This window comes from Anthonomus grandis, chromosome 14, assembly GCF_022605725.1.
Source record: "Anthonomus grandis grandis chromosome 14, icAntGran1.3, whole genome shotgun sequence".
NCBI lineage: Eukaryota > Metazoa > Arthropoda > Insecta > Coleoptera > Curculionidae > Anthonomus > Anthonomus grandis.
The window spans coordinates 16,438,990-16,460,738 of record NC_065559.1 but is presented as its reverse complement, the minus strand read 5'-3'; the positions used below and the strand labels follow the sequence as shown (position 1 = coordinate 16,460,738).

General features: G+C 34.1%; 2 protein-coding genes and 1 long non-coding RNA gene across 6 annotated transcripts; 2 read left to right on the top strand and 1 right to left on the bottom strand.

The window, feature by feature from the left end:
- The first annotated feature begins 6,234 nt into the window (after window positions 1-6,234).
- LOC126744556 (uncharacterized) lies at window positions 6,235-7,588 on the top strand. Of its 2 annotated transcripts, XR_007663232.1 has the most exons (3): window positions 6,235-6,713; window positions 6,819-7,000; window positions 7,063-7,588. It is a non-coding gene; the product is annotated as an uncharacterized LOC126744556 (long non-coding RNA). The 2 variants fall into 2 exon arrangements; XR_007663231.1 differs by having other exon boundaries at window positions 6,819-7,588.
- A 65-nt stretch (window positions 7,589-7,653) lies between these two features.
- On the top strand, window positions 7,654-9,819 carry LOC126744555 (uncharacterized). The gene is made up of 2 exons (XM_050452012.1): window positions 7,654-9,300; window positions 9,360-9,819. Exons 1-2 carry the CDS (start codon window positions 8,599-8,601, stop codon window positions 9,750-9,752), a joined length of 1,095 nt encoding a protein of 364 aa, XP_050307969.1. The 5' UTR covers window positions 7,654-8,598; the 3' UTR covers window positions 9,753-9,819.
- Window positions 9,820-13,233: 3,414 nt separating this feature from the next.
- Window positions 13,234-20,567, bottom strand: LOC126744611 (40S ribosomal protein S19). Of its 3 annotated transcripts, none has more exons than XM_050452104.1 (4): window positions 20,490-20,567; window positions 20,176-20,249; window positions 19,807-20,060; window positions 13,234-13,426 (listed from the first exon to the last, which is right to left on the bottom strand). In XM_050452104.1, the coding sequence occupies exons 2-4, from the start codon at window positions 20,244-20,246 to the stop codon at window positions 13,287-13,289; spliced, it is 465 nt and encodes a 154-aa protein (XP_050308061.1). In that variant the 5' UTR covers window positions 20,247-20,249; window positions 20,490-20,567; the 3' UTR covers window positions 13,234-13,286. The 3 variants fall into 3 exon arrangements, with proteins under 3 accessions (XP_050308061.1, XP_050308060.1, XP_050308059.1); XM_050452103.1 differs by having other exon boundaries at window positions 20,486-20,557; XM_050452102.1 differs by having other exon boundaries at window positions 20,436-20,543.
- Between the last annotated feature and the right edge of the window lie 1,182 nt (window positions 20,568-21,749).

The following is a 21,749-nucleotide window of genomic DNA, read 5'->3' as shown; positions in this document are numbered from 1 at the left end:
GGGCAAAATAAAAGTAATAGTGAAAGTTATTAGTTATTAATAGTAGAAGAGGAAGCTGGGCTAGAACATGGAAATTGGAGATGAGAGTTTGGAAGTTAATGATTTAGGTGTTGTGACTTAAAAAGTTGGGTTTGAGACTTGAAAGGTTGATTTTGGGAGCCTGAAGCTAACGCATTAAGCAAAATACCAGTGATTGATCTTAATTTTATGTGCAAAAAAGAAGAAGATAAGAAAAAGAGTGAGAGAGAGGAAAAAAGGAAGAGAGAGAACTGAAAGGCAGAAGGCAATTCTTAATGATTAATTAGGTCACCACCGGAAAACGATGGGTGTTACTGTTGCAGAATCAGCAGCAGTATCCTGAGATACTAATAAATCCAGAGGCATTAGAGAGGGTGGAAAAAGGCAGAGCGGCGATAGGTTCCATACTTGCAGCAGCCATTAACACCGTAGGCATAATTTCTATTTTAATTTTTTTTTTCTTTAAATAATTTAGTAACTTTGTTATACATCTCCTTCTCTTCGGTAAAAAAAAATTGAATTACGTTTTTTTCAAAAACTAAGAAAAAGATACCGGTACAAAATATTACGAAACTTATACAATGCGGCTTTGGCACACAAGCACCTTTATTACTTTTACTTATTACTACTTTTTGGTGCCTGGTCCCTCCTTAGTAGAAGCCCCAGGCTTGCAAACCTCTGTGAGATTAGGTCCCAAGGCCGTCGCTGAAGCCGAGCCCAGGGAGCCCTTGGCCTTTTCTGCAGCCCTAGCCTTTCTTCTCCTTCTTTTCTCCGAACTGCAGGGGTTCTTTATTTTCAGCTGTGCCATGTTGATAGTTCCAGCTAGATCGTCGATGTTGATGTCGGGGATTACCGGGTCCTGCTGAGGCAGAGCCCTCGGGGGTGGGAGAATGTGTGGGCCTATCAGAGGAAGGGCCCGCTACAGGAGCTGAAGGAAAGGTGAGCTCTTATGTTTTCCGAGTCCGCTATAGTGGAGGGAGCACGGAAGGGAGGGAGAGTTTTTTTTGTTTTTTCTGTTTGATGGTCTATGTTGGTGCTACGAGTATATCGGAAATAGCGGTACACCCACGGAGAGCCGTTTGCCTGGGTAAGGCTGGATACTCTGGAAGGTCGCCCAGTATTCCAGAGACAACGTCAGCGACCGTGTTTTGCCCCACGGTCATTCATCCCTCGGCACGTTGCCTACAGACCTTGGATTGGGCGAAAGAAGAGAAGAAGACACGCAGGAAAAGACGAACACTAAGAAAGAAGAACAGCAGGTCGAGGGCGGCTGAGGGTAAGCAGAAAGAAGAGAAAGCAGAGGCACACCCAAGAATAGCGGAAGAAAGGTGTGACTTTAGTCCAACAATCCCAAGTGTTATTGCCGGGGAATTTATCGACGCCCAGTCTAGATCCACAGAATTTAGTTTCAACAGGGTTACCGCGTGTAGGATGCAGGTTAGGCCTGCATACTCCCGATCAATGACGAGAGTATACTGTAGTCTTGGAGATTTGATGACTATGGAGGTGCTAGCCAAAAAAAAACAAAATGGTCTTCGTGCAGGGCCAACAAACTACCCGAGAGGTGTGCTAGGGACCGTTCAGTCTTAGAGCCCAGACCACCTCCCCAACCCCAGGCAGCAGGCTTAACGTCTTTGATATGAACGCGATGAAGAATTTTACCGGCACTACTCTTTAAATCATAAACTACCGAAGAAATAACTAGTTACCGTATATGATTCGGAATATTTCGGTGCTAACTAATATTAATTACTGCGGAAGACAAGAGTTTTGCTTTTTTCATTACTTTGTCGCCTGTGACAACGGCTGGCGGTAATGGCTTCACTAAGATAAGTTGTCACCAGCTCAAAAGTTTCCTTCAGCCTTTTTAAACGGTCTGTGTGATAGTTAGGTGTCTCTTCAGACTGTCGGTATAGAGTCTTCGGAGAACCATTTAATCTACCAAAATTTAGAAATGCTGAGGGAAACCCGAGAGCATCTTGTCGGGAGCTGTTCAAGGCAATTACTAACTCTGGTAAGTATACGCCCCATTGATGATCGGTCGGCACTATACCATTTCGTGATACGTCTTAAAATACGAGCAGGTAATTGTAATCTTTGGAAGATCTCGGTAATGGCCCCCCAAGTCAGTCGGGACGATCTCTTACGGTTATTGGTTTCAAAATGGTTGCATTAGTCCTGTTGTTTTCTGCTGTAACGACTTATACCTTTGACATGTCTTGACATAACGGGCGATGTCTCGCATCATCATCGGCCAATAATATTTATTACATATTCGGGCTGTAGTCTTGACAATACTTCAGTGTTCTGCAACAGAAGAATGATAGTTCTCTACTTTCTGCGATTACTTTCTAATGCTACCTTTTTGACTTTGGACCAGGAACGGGGATTAAAGTCACTCAGAATTGACATCGGTTCAGGGTTATCTATGGCACTTTCAAACGGCCCCTTGATAGAGCATCGGCAACTTTGTTGAGCACCCCGTTACGGTATTTGATCTCAAAGTCAAACTGTTGTTGTAATTTTTCAACTCCACATACTATTGGCAACCATTCGTTCTCTGTGAGAGAGTACTTCTTTTCGGCTGCAGTGAGACTGCGACTGGCGTAGGCAATAACGTGGTCACTATCAAAGCTATGCTAGATCAAGGCTGCTCCCAACTCATGGTCAGATGCGTCGGTTTCGGAAGTACAAAGGGCCTTGAAAAACCTGAACATGCTAAAATGGAGGCTTTGGTTAGGTTGTTCACTTTTGGTGATTTTTTAATCCAATAAACGCCGTTTGTTCGGCTTCGGTCCTGGCTCAACCGATTCCCTTTTTGAGTAAATGATTATAAGGGCTGTACGGTTGAAATTTGGATGGCATGGCGATTGTGAAAAGTATTGATGCCATTGATCCTTGGTAGCCTATGATTATAGGTCAAGATATTTGGATTCATTGGTTACAGCAGCGCCGGTCTGTGCTAGGTTCGTAAAACTGAATTCAGTTGGTAATTCTGGTAACAAATCTTCAGTTGCTCGCATATATTCTGAAAGAAGTATCCATATAGCCATTATACTTCTTGATCGGCGGTAAAATTTCTATTCCTTCGGATCAGCGTTCGTAGTTCTAAGATATATTGATAACTTCGTTTATCACGGCGCTATAAGCGGCGACTAATTTCAATTTCTAGGTCGGCGGCATAGTTGACTGAGAAGTAAGAGCTAACCGTTGGTAGTGATACGGAGGTTGGTGAATATACGGTCGGCAATATAAAAGTCTGGTGGTTCAGAGCTTTCCAGATTGTATGTAGTTAGTCAGTCGTTTTCTTAATAGGTCTATGGTGCCAGACGTCCAAACTCTTCTAGCTCATCAACTAATTTTTCCTCCTTTAGGAGATATATTCAGCCAACGCCTACATCCGTAGCTTTTGACGTGCTGTCTCCGGATGTAATTTACTACCTTGTGTTGATCCGTCTGCAAGTCAGTATTAAAATCTCTTCCATGCGTTCGGTAGTAAAAACCTGTCGATGCGAACAATATTGAGGTCGGTAGTCGACTCCTTCCAGTGTAAATGATACTGATCTCGGTATTTGACTGTCTTTTTTTATGCAAACGATCTTGACGTCGGTAGTGCACTGCCCTCGATATGAATGGTCTCGACGTGGGTATTAGAATGTCGATGTTAATAGTACTGAGATCGGTTTTAGACGGCTCTCGATGTAAATGGTCTCGAAGTCGGTATTGGACTATCCCCGATGTGAATGTCCTTGAGGTTGGTAGTATATTGCAATCGATGTGAATGGTACTGAGGTCGGTATTACACTGCCCCACTCTGCTCTCTTCAACGGAATAAAAGAAGAGTATTTCCTTTTGCGCATGTTCCTCTCATCTCTATTATTGACTCGCACTTAACTACCGGGTAACTAATATTGCTTTTGCAGAAAATAAGGTGTGTAATTTGCGCAGACACTAAGCACGGTGATCCAAACAGTATGTTTCCTATAATTGGAGTTTTTTTTTGAACCCTCAACATATGCTATCTGTGTAGAAGCGGTATTCCAGGAGCATACTGCCTGAAACTTTGTTACGGCCTCAAAATTAAAAAATGGTCATTCAGGTTACATGCCAAACCGGGTGAAAATAACAAAATCTTCAACAATATAAACGGTTATGTTGACGGAAAAACGGTCCAGTCTCCAGGCGCGTTAACTCAACTTGATTTGTCCTTGAAGTTATCTTGGCAATTGTTTCTCGTTTCACACAAATTTATTAAAATCCGTCTCTGCTCGGGCGCCTGTTTTTGTAAGGGACAATAACTGGTCTTATGATGCCGAGATGCCCTGTTTAGCATGGGTCGTGACATGCTCGAAAAATAAATACGAGCCGACCTTGTGATGCAACATCAGCAATAACATCGATTGTTGATATTTCAAAAATGAAATGGAGCGCAACGAATAACAATTTAATTGTATAATGTCTTTGTAGAAAATATCATATTTTATTCATATATGTAGCACATTTTTTTGCTTAATAAATATACATTATTATTATTATTATTATTATTATTGGCACTTACTATTTTTTTGAACCTCTTTCGATCATTTAGGTTGTTTATAAAGTTTGTAGTTGATTATTTAAAGATTATCTCGGACGCCACTCTCAAGTTTGATGTGGTAGCCTTTAAACAGTAGAGAAAGTGATCAATTTTTATATTAACCAATTTTTAAAGAGGGAAACTCTACAGATCGTTTTCGACCCATCTCAATATTGCTAACACTCTCATAAATTGTCGGAAAAATTGTTAAAATTTTTAAAAAGAAAAACATAATCTTTTAAATAAACTGGCTTTAGGGATAAGAGCAGTACTAATGATGCCATTTTTAATCTTTTGGAAAGACTCTACTTGGGTCTTAATTAGAGACAGATGGCTGCGGCAGTGTTTTGCGATTTTTCTAAGGCATTTGACTATGTAGATCGCGGAATACTGTTGTAGAAGTTTTCTTATTATGGATTTAGAGGATGTGCTATTGAATGGCTTGAATCATATCTATTGATAAGAAAACAAGTAGTTAGTGGGCGACACGGGGTTTCATGCACAGCATTGATTCCGGGATTACTATTTACGTAAAGGACCTAGCTTTTATCAGCATGAATGGTTCTGTAAGAAAAACACCCGGTAGGTTGATTAAAAAATAACTGCCTAAAAAACTACCTATACTATGCCTATTTAAAAGACTCAACGGGATATCACTGTATTATGATATCTACAAACAAACAGACTCTTATTTATTGGTTCTTAGAATTAGCCGGTCCACTTGTGAAGAGTGTTTTGCTTAGGCATGAACATATAAAAATCATAAATCAAGTTTTTTTTGTTCCTTTTAGACCCTTGGCATGTGCTCTATAGTTCTTCTGCTCTCGTAGGTAGCCAGATGATGTGAAAAAATGTGCAGTTATACATCAGTTGACTATATAAGAGAATTGAAATATTTTCTATCGTATTGAGGCAGTTCAAAATGATATAAGTAATATTAAAAGATGGTATGATGCAAATAGGCTTACATTTAACATCGGAAGAGGAGATATTGCAGGTCCTTTATTATATGGGGAACCAATCGCAAATAAAGATTGCACCAAATTTTTAGGTATTTCTATTGATGTTGCCTTCAAGTTTTATTTCCATGTTGCGACGCTAAAAAAGAGGTTGGCCTCTGCCTGTTATACCTTCAAATTGGTTCGCAATGAACTAGACAGATTCGGAAAAAAAATTATTTTACACTAGTTGGGTCTGAGGTATGGTAACTAGTTTTGGGGTTTTGCAAGTCGTCTCTCTTGAGGTCGTTTTTTTGTATTGCACAAGCCGGCTATAAGATTTTTATATGGGGCAGGTTTTAGGGACCACTGTAAGCCATTTTTTATTAAATACAGAGGGGTTAATAACTCTCACACAAATGAACATACAACAAGATTTAATTCTAATAACTAATGCACCCTCAAGAGTGCCCTTATAAAAAAATCAATCATTTTATGAGGGCATCAAAATTTACAATCACGTGCCTTTAGAATATGAGAATATTTGTAGCAATAAGCGGTTTAGTAAATTAGTTAACATTTTTATACAGCTTATTATAGCTTTAATTTATGAATTTTATAAAGATTATAGATTACTGTGATGAAGTACTTGTTTTATTGTCTATGTATTATATTAATTCTTTTATTTCCAAAAACTAAGTACAATTTATCATTCTTGTCTACTTTTTTATATTATCTTTGATAACTCATTGGATTGGTGATGGACTTTTTGGTAAAAAATTGACCCATGAGTGTAAAAAAAAGCATGCCGTCATTTAAATCGCGTCTTAAATATTTAGTACATGCAGGATATATTGACCCCTCCTCTGCAGAGGTTAGGTGAAAACTTTAAAAAAAATATGACTTTTGGAGTTATAGTAGTTAGTTAGTACTTTAATTTTTTGAATCTGATGTTAAATTTTTTTTCCTGTCATAAAAATCTGACGAAATGTCAAATTTGACAGTATATTTTACAATTAATAAGCAAATTCCGTGAAAGCATTCGTCGAACGTTTTCTTTCCGTGCCATTCCGGGAAAAATGTAGAACGAGCATTTCGCATATGAAAAACTTTGCGAAGAAAACGTCGGACAGTTCTCGTCGATCAAGAAGGAGAATTATATATTTTGCTATGTTTCGAAGGTAGGTAAATTTTAACTAATTTTGAACACATTTAAATTTACACTATCGTATTCAGGCCTTTGCCTCTGTTAGATAGCCTATGAAAAATGTTTAATTTCTTTTTAGACAACACTCAAATCATTTCATAGAAGATGCCAAAAGTTACTTTGGTCGGTCGGCCAAACAAATTCATTCAACTTTAAAAAAGTTTAAGTATTATTCTTATAAAATATTACCTGTTCAAACTTTAAGTGTAACGCAAAGAAATGATCGGGTGGCATTTTGTCAAGAGATATTAGAACTAAAAGGTAACGATAATAGCGTTTTTTTTTAAATTTGTGGACCGATGAATGCACCTTTACCACCGTAGACATTTATAATTGGAAGAATGTTTGCTTTTGGTTAAGGATCAACCCTTGAATAACAAGACAAATTAAGTTTCAAGGGCGGCATTCTTTACATGTATGGAGTAGCATTTTAAATGATCAAGTCAAAGGACGTATCTTTTATAACGGAAAGTTATCGGATAAGAAATTCACTATAGAGCTGCTTACTTACCCAATTAAAACGAGACTTGAAAATCTACGCGTAAGGAAATACAAGCAAAAAGTATGGCATCAAGATCCAGTGGCGAAATTGGGAGCGGGCTTGGGGGTGCTTAGCACCCCGAAAATATAAATGCACCCCAAAAAAAATTGAGAAATATATAGGCACCTAATAATATTTCGATGTTGGCAAAGTTGGATAGAAAAGAACATGAATTAGGTTATTAGTTAATTAGAACCCAAGATAATCTGACATTGAAAAAAATTCAAATAGAAAAATTGTAGAGGCGCTTGGTTTCTTATCAAGTTTTTAGTAAATCTGTTTTTACTAACAGAAATTTTGATTGACAATTGTCCATATTTTAAGCGTTATTAAAATACGTTAGGAGCATCCTCAAAAATAACAAATGGAACGTTATAAATATTCATTTATTTAAACTTTTTACTTTTCTTACTTTTTTCTTCTTTTTTGTACTTTAGCAGAGAAAATATATTTTTTTGCACATCAAAAAATGCATCTTAATGCATAGAATACATGTAACAAATTTCATGAAAATGTCTACAATATTGTTTAAGTTATTATTAAAAAACTGATTTTTTTTGAAAACTTCAACACCAACTGTATCTCAAAAGTTAAGACGTTTAGAACATCTGTTCATTAGAACTTTTTTAATGAGTCCAGGAATCACTCCCTTAAATATTAGTACGTCTTAGGAACACCTTGTACATCCACAAGTCTTATTGAAATGAAACAATTCTGGCTAATCCATAGATATTATCACATGCTTGACAGTATTGTTAATCATATGAAAATACGATTTTCTGGAAGCAGTCAAAACCCTGATATCGCAACAGATAATTTTTTTTTAAATGAATTTAGTAGGAAATGAAACTTTTATAGAACAGTATAATAAATAATTTACGAGTAATATTGACAAATATTCCCTAATCGCGGAGATTTTATATAGGATATACAGGGTGTTCCATTAATAATGGTAAATATTTTAATAGCAGATTCCTCTCACAAAAATGATGAGGTTAAGTTAAATTTTCCTAGTCCGAAAATGAAATGCAACCAAGATACAGGGTGATAAACATTAAGTATTTTTTTTGAATTTTGTCTATAACTTTAGCAGTTGTTTTTTGTTATTATTAATGGGACACCCTGTATATAAATAGGTAATTAAAAACTGCATCAAGGCTAATGTCAGTGTAATTGATCAGTTTTTAAACTTAAAATATATTGTGACATTGGATCAAATACTTCTGAGAGATCTTTTTATAATGAAAAGTGTAGGTTAAAATGTCCAAAAACTTTCAATGTTGAAAAGCAAAAATAAATTAATAAAGAATTTTGGCAAATGAATAATAATGAACAAAGAACTTTTGTATTTAGTTGTATAAAACGATTTGCAAAAGAAAGTAAAATGGTGGCTAATAACTCAAGGAAAGAAAATAGTTTCAAGTATGTTCTAAAAGATTTGAATGGCACAGAAAATTATGTTTGCAAAACTTTCCTGCTCGCAACTTTGGGGTTCCACCCAGCAAATGATAGGTTTTTAAAATCTGTTAGGGACACTGAACCTACAGCTGCTTTGCCAAGAAAGGATATGCGTGGTCGCCATCCTAACTCTGCAAAAGTTGACAGAAATTTGCTTGTAGACCACATTAAAACATTTCAACCAGTTGTTTCGCATTATAGAAGAGAGCATGCCCCTAACCGGCTCTATTTGTCAAGTGACATTTCAGTTACTTTGATGTATAAGGATTTCGTAGAAAAGAATCCAATGGTTAAAGCGTCTTATGAGTTGTATAGGCAGGCGGTCGCCAGCATGAATATTTCATTTGCTAATTTAGGAAACGAGGAATGCTTTGAGTGTGAGAAATTTAACTTACATTTAAAAAGTTCGCTACACAAGAAAGAAGATTCAAGTATTGACTGTAAAGAATGTGGGGTATGGAAAGGGCACAAAGAAAACTATGTCGCTGCCAGAGAGGAATATGAAAAAGATAAGAAGGAAAGAGAACCCGAGAAATTAATTATTTCAGCTGACTTGCAAAACGTAATTTTTTTTTGTTACCTATCTACAGCCTCTTATTCAATGTGTTTAAACTTTTTTAGGTGATAATGCTACCACGGGCCGAAATGTTTAAGGAAATGATATTCACTCCAAGGTTGATTGCTTTTAATGAGTCATTTGTTCCAGTTGGTGCATATTCCAAAGCTTTGAAAGCAATGGCAGTTATTTGGCACGAAGCCATAAGCGGCCGAAAAAAAGAAGATTTAATCTCAACGTTTTATGCCTTTTTATTAAATAACAGGGACACACCATATATAACAATTTGGCTTGACAATTGTGCGGCTCAAAATAAGAATTGGTCGCTTTTATCTTTTTTTATTTTTATTGTAAATTGTGCTGATGTTGATCTAAAGATTTTTTATGTAAAATATTTTCAGTGCGGTCATGATAAAAACACCCATTTGTATTATTTTTTTCCAGTGTTACATAGTTAAAACGTCCTAAGTGTTATTTTTTTTCAAAATACTTAAATTTCATAAGCATAAACTATTTTCTCTTCTTACAATAAATAAGTAATCCAAAATTTCATTGATTTACTTGAAATAATTTAACAAAGAAAACTCGTATAGATTTGCATAAGACACGACGAACGAACCAATGGAATACTTGGAGGAACGTCAGACACAATAATGATGGCAAAAAGGGTTGAATAAACTATTAAGGCTTAGAACACTAGTGTCTACTTCGGGTAATTTATCAATGTTTATTTAGGCAAAACTTAATATGTGACACTTTTGATTAAGAAAAGTATGAAACTCAGTTATTTTAAACTGTTATACATCAGACAAAACGTCCTGATGTGTATCACAATTAATTAAATATACCCTAAACATTCAAGCGGGGAATCGACAAACCACCAAATCTATTAAACTTAACTTAAATATATAATATTTTTCATCTTTTCTTATGTCTCCTCGATTCTTTCAAAAAAACTCAATCAAAGACTTATGAAATTTAAGATAAGATAGGTCATATAATCTTCGGTTTAATCACAAGCCCCTGATAAATAAGTAGATATGTCAGAAAATGCTTATTTATATATTATAATGGACTTCCATTAGTTTTCGTTAGTTTAGCTATAAAAATAATGTCAAAGGATAGTTCTGTACACAATTATGCCACTTTATATATAATATTTTGCTTATATACATGCTTACTTAGTTATATTGTATTTCATGCTTCATTTGCATTATTTAGTCTATATAATCACTTGTTATATTAAGATAATCTTTGTTCTTTAATTTCAAGTCTTCAATTTCTGCCCATTAGGCATTTGAATATCAGATTATGATACTCCTATGACTTTTGCATAAAGAACGTGCCATCCGCATAAATTTCTAAATTTGACCGCTTTTGCAAAAATTGACTAAAAGTAAATTAAGATACATCACCAGAATTAATTATTTTATTAATAATGCTAAAGTTCATTTGCCGAAAAGTGATAGTAACAATGTTCGAGAATTAATCAGAACTAAACTTCTAACTTTCTGCTGGACATCTTTCAATATTGTGCAATCAAGTAATTTTAAAAATTACATAAATTTATATCTACCTTATCAAAAATCTTTCAACCCCTATAAAATCACCCATAAATAGATTCAATTTCAATTTTCTTAATACAGTCCTAGAGTAGAAACAAGCCACAACCCATAAAAAGATTTGCATTTTAGGACGCATCCTATTACTATCGCTTCGCAATATCGTCCTACCCCCCAGTTACAGCCTACTGAGGCAAATCTAGTTTTTTTCCGGAAATTCGGGTTTTTACAAAAAAAAATATATTTTTCGTGATACATCATTAAAAAGGTAATTTCGCAGACATTTTAAAAGTGTAAAAATCCAATATCGTGCCTATAAAAGAAAATAGAGTTAATGATCGTTGGCAAAATCGAAACGTCGTGTGAAAAATTTAAAAAGACCATCATGTAGCACGAAAAAAATGGCAAAGCAAAAGTGCAAATTATTTTAAAATAGGACAAGAAATAAGAAAAAAATAAAATTGATTTCTAAAAATTTGGTATTTTTTTGAATATCTTCGGGACCATTCGTAACTTTTAATTTTTTTAAACGGCACATTTCTAACCTCAAAAATTCTCAACTTTGTTCTAATTTAACCATTTTCATATCTTTTTTTAGATTCCAAGAACCTCATGTTGAGGGTCAAATTTGAAACACCCTGTATATGGAGAAAGACCCTGTACGTGGTATGGTGTAAACATGAGTGGTAATTTACTTACCACAAGACAAAATTATTTTTTCATAGTAACTTGCTGCAAATTTACCTTATTAAAATGCCTGGTGATTTTTATAAATCTATAAACATTTTTTTCAAATAACTTTATTCAAAAAACCGAAAAATAAAAAAATTGCATTGCCAAAATGTTATAAAATGAGTCCAATACGGTCCTCTTTAATTTAAATAAATTGTTCAAAGTTGTCACCATTAACTTCAACACAACGATTTGCTCGATGTAACCACTGTTCCGTAACGGCACGCAATGGAGAAATCGGTTTTTGTCTAACTGTTGCCGCAGCCTGCTCAATACGTGCTATTAGTTCTTCTTGTGTGTCGATGGGCGTCTTGAAAACTAAACTTTTCATATAACCCTACAAAAAAAAGTCACATGGATTTAGGTCTGGCGACCTTGGTGGCCATGCAACTGGTCCATTTCGGCCAATCCACCGATTTGGGTAACTTATATTTAAAAATTCGCTCACTTCTCGTCTAAAATGGGCAGGTGCTCCATCCTGCAGGGGCCACATAGTTTGCCTTATATTCAGTGGCACGTCTTCTAACAGAACAGGCAGATTATTTTGCAAAAAGTCCAAATAAACATCGCCCGTCAAACGGTCTGGTAAGATAAATGGTCCAACAAGTATCCCATTCACAATTCCTGTCCACACATTAGCAGAAAAGCGGTGTTGAAAATTGGTTCTGCGAATTGCATGGGGATTATCAACAGACCAAACATGCGTATTTCGAAAATTGTTAATTCTCTTTCGGGTGAATGTTGCCTCGTCCATGGCTAAAATTTTGTTCGAAAAATGTTAATCATTTTCATGTTGTAGGAACCATTCACAAAACTGAACTCTGCGGGGGAAGTCTTCAGGCAGTAGCGCTTGGACACGTTGAACGTGAAAGGGATTAAATTGATTCTCGCGCAATGTTCATACTTTTGTTTGACTTAATCCGACCTGCCCTGCAACAACTCGAGTACTTGTTGTTGGATCTTCTTCGATGAGATTTAAAATTTGTTCTTCCCTATGAATATTTTCAGGTCTTCTTCCTTTTCCTGCATGCCCTCCACGATGTTCCCGTAAATCGCCAGTATCCCTAGCCCGTTGAATAAGATTTATGAAACTTCTGTAGGTGTAGGATGATTCCGCAAAGGAAAGCGGTCTGCGTATAGTACCGAAGCAGCAGCAGCAGCACTTTGAAGACACTCTCCATAAATAAGCAACATATCCACAAGTTCATTGTTTTCATAACGATGTGCCATTTTTAGGATTTGCAAATTTAAAATTAACAACAATAAACCAAAAGTGTCTACGACTAACTGATCGGTATAATGCGTGATCGATAATACAAAAATTCGAGCAAAAAACTAAACATAAACAGACGATGAAAAACAAACCCATATTCACTTTTTTTATTCTGTATGTCCCTTGTTTTTGAGTGTATCGAAGTTATTTGAAAAAATGTATATTTTACAGAGTTCTATACACAGTTAAAAAAAGTATTAACTTAAAAATCACCCTGTATAAGGGTGTTAAAATATATTGACCTCCCAGTATGTGTTCTAACATACTATCTAATATTTTTTAAAGATGTTTCTTGTTATTCAAAATATGGGTGAAAATTTTACTGTCGCATATTTTAGTAGACGGTATTATTAGTCTAATAAACAAAACACATTTAATATAGATTTTTGAATATTTTATTAAATTAAAACATAAAAATAATCTTATTACAAAGTCAAAACTGCACTAGCTCTTAGTGCTTTTCTTTCTTTAGCCTTAACTTGGGCAGCAATTCTGTCAACATCCCTCCTGCCTTGCTGGGTGAGTTTTCTTCCACCATCAGCTGACTTTTCAATCAACTTAAGAGCTAAAAAAATATATTGATTTCAATGAAGTATAGCATTAAAAAAAAGTAGTATAGGAAGAAATAAAAAGGATTATAAAGTATTTTTTAATACATTGATAGATAATTTTATTTTAATGCTCAGCACTTCCATCTGGTGCAGTCAAGCTTTTAAATAGCTACTCTACTGAACCTTAAGGGTTTAAAAGATGATTTTTTAATCCAGTATGCTTTTTTTTTTATCAAATATACAGTGTGTCCACAGACTGCCTTCCAAACAGGGAAAACTTTTTGATTTATGGATTTATGAAAAGAAATATGAGTCTTCATAAAAACTCCTGCATGTGGTCAAATAACCCAAGACCATCTTAATTTATCAGATTTATAACTGGGCATTTCGAATATAAAGAGGCTAATAACAAAGTTTATAAAGTTATAACAACAAACCTTTATGTGTGATAACTTTATGAAAAATAATTGATGCAATTCTTAGATTTGAATCACCTTTTCTTAAGGGTAGACTTTTTATTATTTCCTGTACAGTTAGGCATATTGGTAAAATTTTCTTAATTTGTGAAATCCATATGATGCCTGATTCTATTGATCACTGTACTTAACGAAATTAAACAAAATATTTAAAAAAAAACATTAATTTTCAGAGATATCCTTTAGAGGCTTATAACTCTATCAAGGAAACATTTCAAAAAAATAAGGACTTTTAACCTTTTCTTGCCAATTATCCAAATCAACATCCTGTTATAATGCTGTTCTTATACAATAAGTTTGCAATTCTTTTCAAACAAAAAATGTATATAGATAAGTAGGAAAAATGGTCCATTCGGCCTGACCTAGAGGTAGTGGTAGTTAGAGAAAAAGTCACTGTATTAGATAGGATACAATCCATAAAGCACAATACGTTTCATGTTTAAAGACATTGCTTAGTATTTGTTTGTGTCATCAATAATTTTCAGTGAATTTGTGAAAATTGCTCATTGTTATGTGATACAATATTTTTACTACAACCTACAAAGGCTTTGGCCCAACCAATATAAAAGCTGAACAGAATTCGATTCTCAGTGAGTCTGCTTCGTCGTTAACAACAGTAAAATATTGGGTAGCAGGGCTTAAACGGGCCATATGAGCTGCCAAGAGGCAAAAGTTCAAAAACATGAGAGTTTGGACATGAGAAAGGTGTGTGCGTAAGTGCCGCCATTGCTCACAATAGAGCAAAAACAGTGCCGTGAAGAATGTTTTAATTGAGTGTTTAACGAAGTTTCACAATAACAAAGCAGAATTTTTGCGTTATTTCATAACCATGCATGAAACGTGGAAACCATTACTTCACACCCAAAACAAAAGAACAATCAAAACTTAACCTCCTCAATGGCTTCAAAAGGGCTCTCCTTTTTGTGGTTCCAAAGAAGGCGAAGACTGTTTTATCTGCAGCCAAAACCATGGCGTCGGCTTTTTGGGATGCACATAAGATAATTTTCATTGACTATCTTCCAAAAGAGAAAAGTATCAATGGCAAGTATCTATATATCCCAAAGATGCTGGACATATACTTTTATAAAAAAATAAAAAACATAAAATCTACAGCATCACAGAAACATTCAATAAAATGACAAAGGTTACATGTTTTGCTTGACTAGAGCATCATCAGACCTATACTAATTAAGATGATGTAACCTGAAAAAAGGAAAATTCAACAAAAACTTACCATAACATACGCAAAACACCTAACATATAAATAAACAAAGCTTACAATAAAGTGGCTCTATCTATGTACAAAGAACTCAACTAAACAATCAAATCACCTTATACATTTCAGAAATCTTAACATTATTATTTGAGAGTCTAGAATTATTTAGGGTTATTAAAAGCTTTACTAATTTCCATTGTCTCCAGCAAGTCTAATTTTTTACATTTATTGCACTAATGAAGTATTTTTATATTTTGGCTGTAAGGAAAATTATGTTTGGAGTCAAGGAGGTGATTAGCAAAAGCGGATCTGGTGACTGTGATAGCAGTATTTTTAAATTTATTATATTGGGCCTTGTGTTCACTAATTCTAGTAGAAATCTTTCTACCAGACTGGCCAACATACACTGCAGGGCACTCTTTACACCTAATCTCATAAACTCCCGGAGAAGATAGCGGAGGTAGTTTATCTTTAGTTTTAATCAGATGTCTTTTTAATGGACAATGATATAGTTTTCACAAAAGCCAATAAGGGGTCATGCTTACTTGCCTTGAAAAGGGACGATTACATAAATAAAGTAATGGATTTTCTAAACACAGATGACTTTGAAAGGGTTGACAGAGATCCCACAGTCTTAGACATGACCTTGGTAACCTTAGAATATTTTAATTCAACAAAACAAAAAATATATCCCATGAACCATAAAACACTTCTATTATATGGGTTACCAAAAGTCCAATGCATGCCAATTAGGGCCTTTGTTGACTCCCCTTGTTACCAGTTATCATCTTGGCTTAATGTTTTTAGAAATGTCTCAAACTTCAAAGCGCCATATTCTGTAACAAATTCAGTGATTTTTGCCAAGAGTATTCAGAATGTTCACGTTCCAGATACAGCCCAGCTTATATCGCTAGACGTGAAAAACTTATTTCCAAGCATTCCACCCGCTGATTGTCTGGTCTTAGTCAAAGAGCTTCTCAGGGAGAAACTTGATTCACTCTTGTTGGAAAATCTACTTTTGCTTCTTTCTACTGTGTTAGATCAATTTATTTTCCAATTTAACAACCGTTTTTTTAAACAAAAAGAGGGACTAGCAATGGGCTCTTGTTTATCGCCATTTCTTAGTGAAGTATTTCTTAGTAACTTAGAAACAAAAATAATGAGCAGAGCAGTAATTTTAAAAATAACATCATCTTTTATAAACGGTATGCGGATGATATATGTATGATTTGGAATGGAAGTGAGGTAGAGCTTACAAATTTCCATAATTCAATAAAAACCCTCTTCACTCTAAAATTGAGATCACAACCGAACGGGAACAGAACAACATCTTACCATTCTTAGATTTATTACCTAAGAGGGAAAGAAATAAGATATCCTTGAAAATATTTCGTAAACAAGCAACAACAGATAATATTATACAATATAATTCAACATTACCATCCTCACATAAATTTGTTGCTCTCCATTCCTTGTTTTACAGACTTTTTAACATCCCACTTTCTCATGAAGCTTTTAAAAAATAATTCCTTACCATTAAACAATTAGCAATCTTTAGCCTCTTAAACCGATATATAAAATGTATTTTCAGTATGTGAACAAGTATAAATTATCATTTAATTCTATCAAACAGCAAACAAACTATATCAAAACTTTTAGCTCGTTTACTTATTCTGGATAAATCTCGTCATAACTATCCCGCTTTTTTTCTCCCTTTGGCATAACCCCAGCTTATAAAACCAATAATACATTAAAAACACATCTAATTAAAACTAAAGATAAACTACCCCCGCTATCTTCTCTGGGAGTTTATGAGATTAGGTGTAAAGAGTGCCCTGCAGTGTACGTCGGCCAGTCTGGTAGGAAGATTTCTACTAGGATTAGTGAATACAAGGCCCAATATAATAAATTTAAAAATACCGATATCACAGTCACCAGATCGACTTTTGCTAATCACCTCCTCGACTCCAAACATAATTTTCCTGACAGCCAAAATATAAAAATATTTCATAAGTGCAATAAAAGTAAAAAACTAGACTTGCTGGAGACAATGGAAATTAGTAAAGCTTTTAAAAGCCCAGATCTGTCCTGTGTTAATTAAAGGTTTGAATTTGATGGCCACCTAGTTTTTAGTAATCCTGAATAATTCTAGACTCTCAAATGATGGTTAGATTTCTGAAATGTATAAGGTGATTTGATCGTTTAGTTACGTTCTTTGTACATAGATAGTGCCACTTTATTGTAAGCTTTGTTTATTTATATGTTAGGTGTTTTGTGTAAGTTTTTGTTGAATTTTCCTTTTTTCGGGTTACATCATCTTAATTATTATAGGTCTGATGATGCTCTAGTTGAGCAAAACATGTAAACTTTGTCATTTTATTAAATGTTTCTGTAATGCTGTAGATTTTCTGTTTTTTATTTACCTTTTATATAAGAAAATGTTGTTTCATTAACCCAATGCACCAGCCAAAATTAATAAACCTTTAATTGCTACCTCATTCGGCCTATTCACCTGATTTAGTTTCTTCAGATTATTTTCTGTTAGTGGTCAAACATTTTTCAATGATGAAGAAGTGATGTCAGCAGTCAATGTTATAAGATTCTTATTAAGAAGGTTCTTATTATAAAAAGGGTATTGAACTTAGTAAACACCAATGGGAAAAACATATAGAGCTGAAATGAGATTATGTTAAAAAATAAAAACATTTTGTCCCAAAATTTTTGTATTCTGTTTGTTGGGTCAGGTGCTTCTGGGATTACTCTCCTACTTTATAGGTGCTAGTAACAGTTTTATACAAATCATAAAATTCAAATTAAGTTTGAACATTATATGTAGAATACTAAAGAGTACAGTTCAATAACAAAAAAATACAAACCACATACCTACAAACCATTAACATAAATGAATTCAAAATCAAAGACAAGCAAGATTAAATAGACAAAATAAACACAATAATAATTATACTATATACACTTTACTAATTATTGAAAAAAAAATTTATATTTGAATTTTTATATTCATTTAACTATTGATTTGTGAGATTTTATATAAACCATGAAATGTTTATTTGGGGAATGAGCAATTTAAGGTGCTGTTCTCCAATATACAGTTTTGAGGACACTATTGTTTCTTTTATGTCAATGACCTCTCCCAAAATTTTAATTAAAGAGAAATTCAGTGTATTTGCAGACAATATTTGTATCTTGTGGCATGATGCAGATCAATCCCAATTAAGCAAAAAAATAACTGCTGGTGTTCACAAAGTAAAACTTGGTGTGACTCAAATTTGTTAAGTTTTAAAATAAAATAAAAACACATTTTTAAAATTGTTTATGAAATTCTCTTGTTTAAATTTGAAACATTGATATTTATAATTTACTGTCAAATTTTATCAACATAACATTTGCCTAGGTTTCATTCCTAAAATAATATCTAATTTTGACAAATGAAAGTTTCAGGTTAAAGCATCTATTTTATTTTCAAGTTTTATAGCGGACTAGAGCAAATTAACAAATTAAAAACTAATTCTAGAGCAGACCAGAATCTATCATTGATTTATGTTAATAACTACCGACTTTTACCTAAATCTTATGTAATTTGATCAAGTATTGCAACCTGGCTGCATCCTTGTAGAGAATTGACAAATTCAAGGATTTTCACATTGCAATATTTTGAAAATTATGTCCTTTAATAGGTTTTTCATTATTTAGTAAAAAAAATTGTAAATATTTCAAAATATTCTGGTTCTAGTCAACTTAAGGTTTCTTTGATTTTTAACATTTTGTAATATGAAATAGTAAGCCAACTCTTTCTTTGAAATAATTTTTTCTTTAAAAAAATAATAAAAAGAAAAAAATCTGAAAATCTATACATTTGTATGATATAAACATACTTTTGAAAATGTATCATAAGGACTTGGTGTTGAAAGTAAATTATGAGCTGGGGAGCCAGAGTTCAGTTTTCAACAAGATCTATTTTATTTTTTTGCAATTTAGTAGATATTTTGTAGTTTTCAAATGTCTTCATTTTAATAAAATTATGCATAAAAATGTGGTGAATAAGAATGCTCTAAAAAGGACTAGAATAAGGCCATTAATTTGGTTATATAATATTCAAAAAATCTGTTTTTACATTTTCTTATACCTAAGCCTATTATACTGTTACTAGAGGTTGGGTTGGATTTGATTGGGATGCATTGTGAGAGTTGGGACATGTGTGTGACATTTATGAGATCTCTATACACTTTTTATACCTAGTGGTATAAAAAATTTATAGAATTATAATGTGGAGTCTACAAACCTTGTATTGGCTTGTGTACAATTAATGAAGGCAATTCATAAATTTATATTTTTCTGTTTTCTCTTATATATTTACATTGGGCTTTAGCATAGTAATTATATTTAATGAAATTAAATCATAGAGACAATGATATCACAAAAAACCTAAATTAAATTAGACTCATATTTAAGCCTATTTAAAAAAAAAATTAAATCTTTTTTAGTGTCCTATATGAATAATCCTTATTTTTTTCTTTTAATCACTTCTCTTCAAAGTACTCCTGCTAAAATTTTAAGATATTGCAAAATGAGAAATACACTCAGTTAAGTCAACAAGATCCATATATACCCTTTATAAGAAAAAGGAATTTTCAAAAATAATTGGGACTTAAATGGTGCAAGAACACAAAATGAACTCACATACCTTCTAAACTCTGTAAAGTTTTGCGGGCAATATTTCCAGCTGACCTGCAGAAGTGGGAAGGTTTAGTTCCATTGCGTTTACGGGTACCAAAGATTTTGGTCACAGAGCCGACACCAATTGGAGACCGGATGTAGATGTGTCTGAGAACTGCAGCACAACGTACATAGTACCAGTCAGCATCGTAAGGAGCCAATTCCTTAGCTCTGGATGTCTTTACCAGATCTACCCATTCTGGCACACGGAGCTTACCAGTTCTGAAAACGAATATGAATTAGTCTTGCAATGAATAACATGTGGGGGAAATCACTTGTTTCCTGATCATAAGGTTAAGATGAAAGTCCTTGAAGTTTATTTATTAGATATGCTTACTTTTTTAAAAACTGGGAGAATGCTTTGACAAACTTGTGTTGGTCCACGTCCTTGAGGGTTACGGAAGGCATTTTCTGAAACAACAGCTATATTAGATTTGTGGGTACAATTCAACAAATGGCGGACAGCATGCACGCTGTGGTTAGTTGATCATAAAATAGGTATAAATTAATATTGAGGTAATTGTGAGAGATTTTATGCAGTCCTAGCCTAATTACCAACCCAGTTTACCAAAATTAATATGTTTTTGCATAAAATACCTGCTATTTTAGGAGAAAATCAGGGAAAATTAGAGAGAGTTAAATCTAACCTGCCTTTTTGAAAAGCGTTGACGCACGAAAAGAAAAGGAAAATAGACGATTGCTCTGAAGTTAGTCACAGCTTTCGGTTGCTACACGCGACAAATAACTACAGAATAGCAAAGAATAGATAATAGAGGTCGCTACCATATTTTCTCGTTCGTTATTTAAAATCACATCGATTTTATTTAACAATATTACCACGGGAATGCTGAGATTAATTAATTTAAATAGTTATTATTGATTTATTTATTTATTTACACATTCTACAGACATATGTCCACTTACAGAGTAGGAAGTTTTTACAAAGTAACTTGCGTGTTGACTTATCACTACAATAACGCAATTATTTTGCTAAAATCCAAAATAATGACCATTTCATTTAGTCCGCGGAAAATACTAACAGGGCTATGTGGTAATAAAAACTGTCGTGCAAAAAAATTAAAACAAAATTCAGAATGTACTTTAACTGCTAATGACTTCAATAGTTTTTTATTAACGGTGGGTCATATAGAATTGTTTCACAGTTGCTAAAGTCAAATACTGATCGAGTTTTTTCCTGATTCCTGATTTCCAATTTAAAAAATAAAAATAGCGAGGACATTTTTGGGCTAAATGTCAAAATTTTAAAGTCTATGAAAAATGAAATCACTTCTTCACTGACCAGCCTAATAAGCAAGCTTATGTATTAAGGAAGCTTGTTTCTCGTCCCAATACGACAGCGTCGTTTCGTGCAGACTCTCTGCTTGCTTCTTTGGACGGCACAGGAGAAGGCGCCACAGTGGTTCTTCAGCAATGGGCTTATTATGAATGCAAATAAAACCGTTAGGATAGTGTTCACTATGAGAGGCTCAGCCACATTGAGTCGGCGAAGATCATTAGGTTCCTCGGGGTCCATATGGGTCAACGCTTGCAATGGGCCTCACACATTGACCAGCCGTTCTCTAAACTCATCAAGAGGCTATATCTCCTTTGTACCCGTAATAATATGGTCTTTTCATCAATTCTTAAGGCTGCCTATTTCTATGTTTTCCATTCACATGCAACCTATGCAATATTAGCATGGGGCCATGCAGCCGATGCCAAAAGAATCTTTGCACTTCAAAGGAAAGTTATTAGAGTCTTGGCTGGGCTGAAGTATTGTAGGGCTGCTTTTGGCGGCTTAATGTTCTAATTATGCCATACATCCTGGAGACCATTCCTTATATTAAAAATATTATCAGCCTTTCGTAGCCCATCAAGATATACATGACTACAACACTTTAACAATTTTAG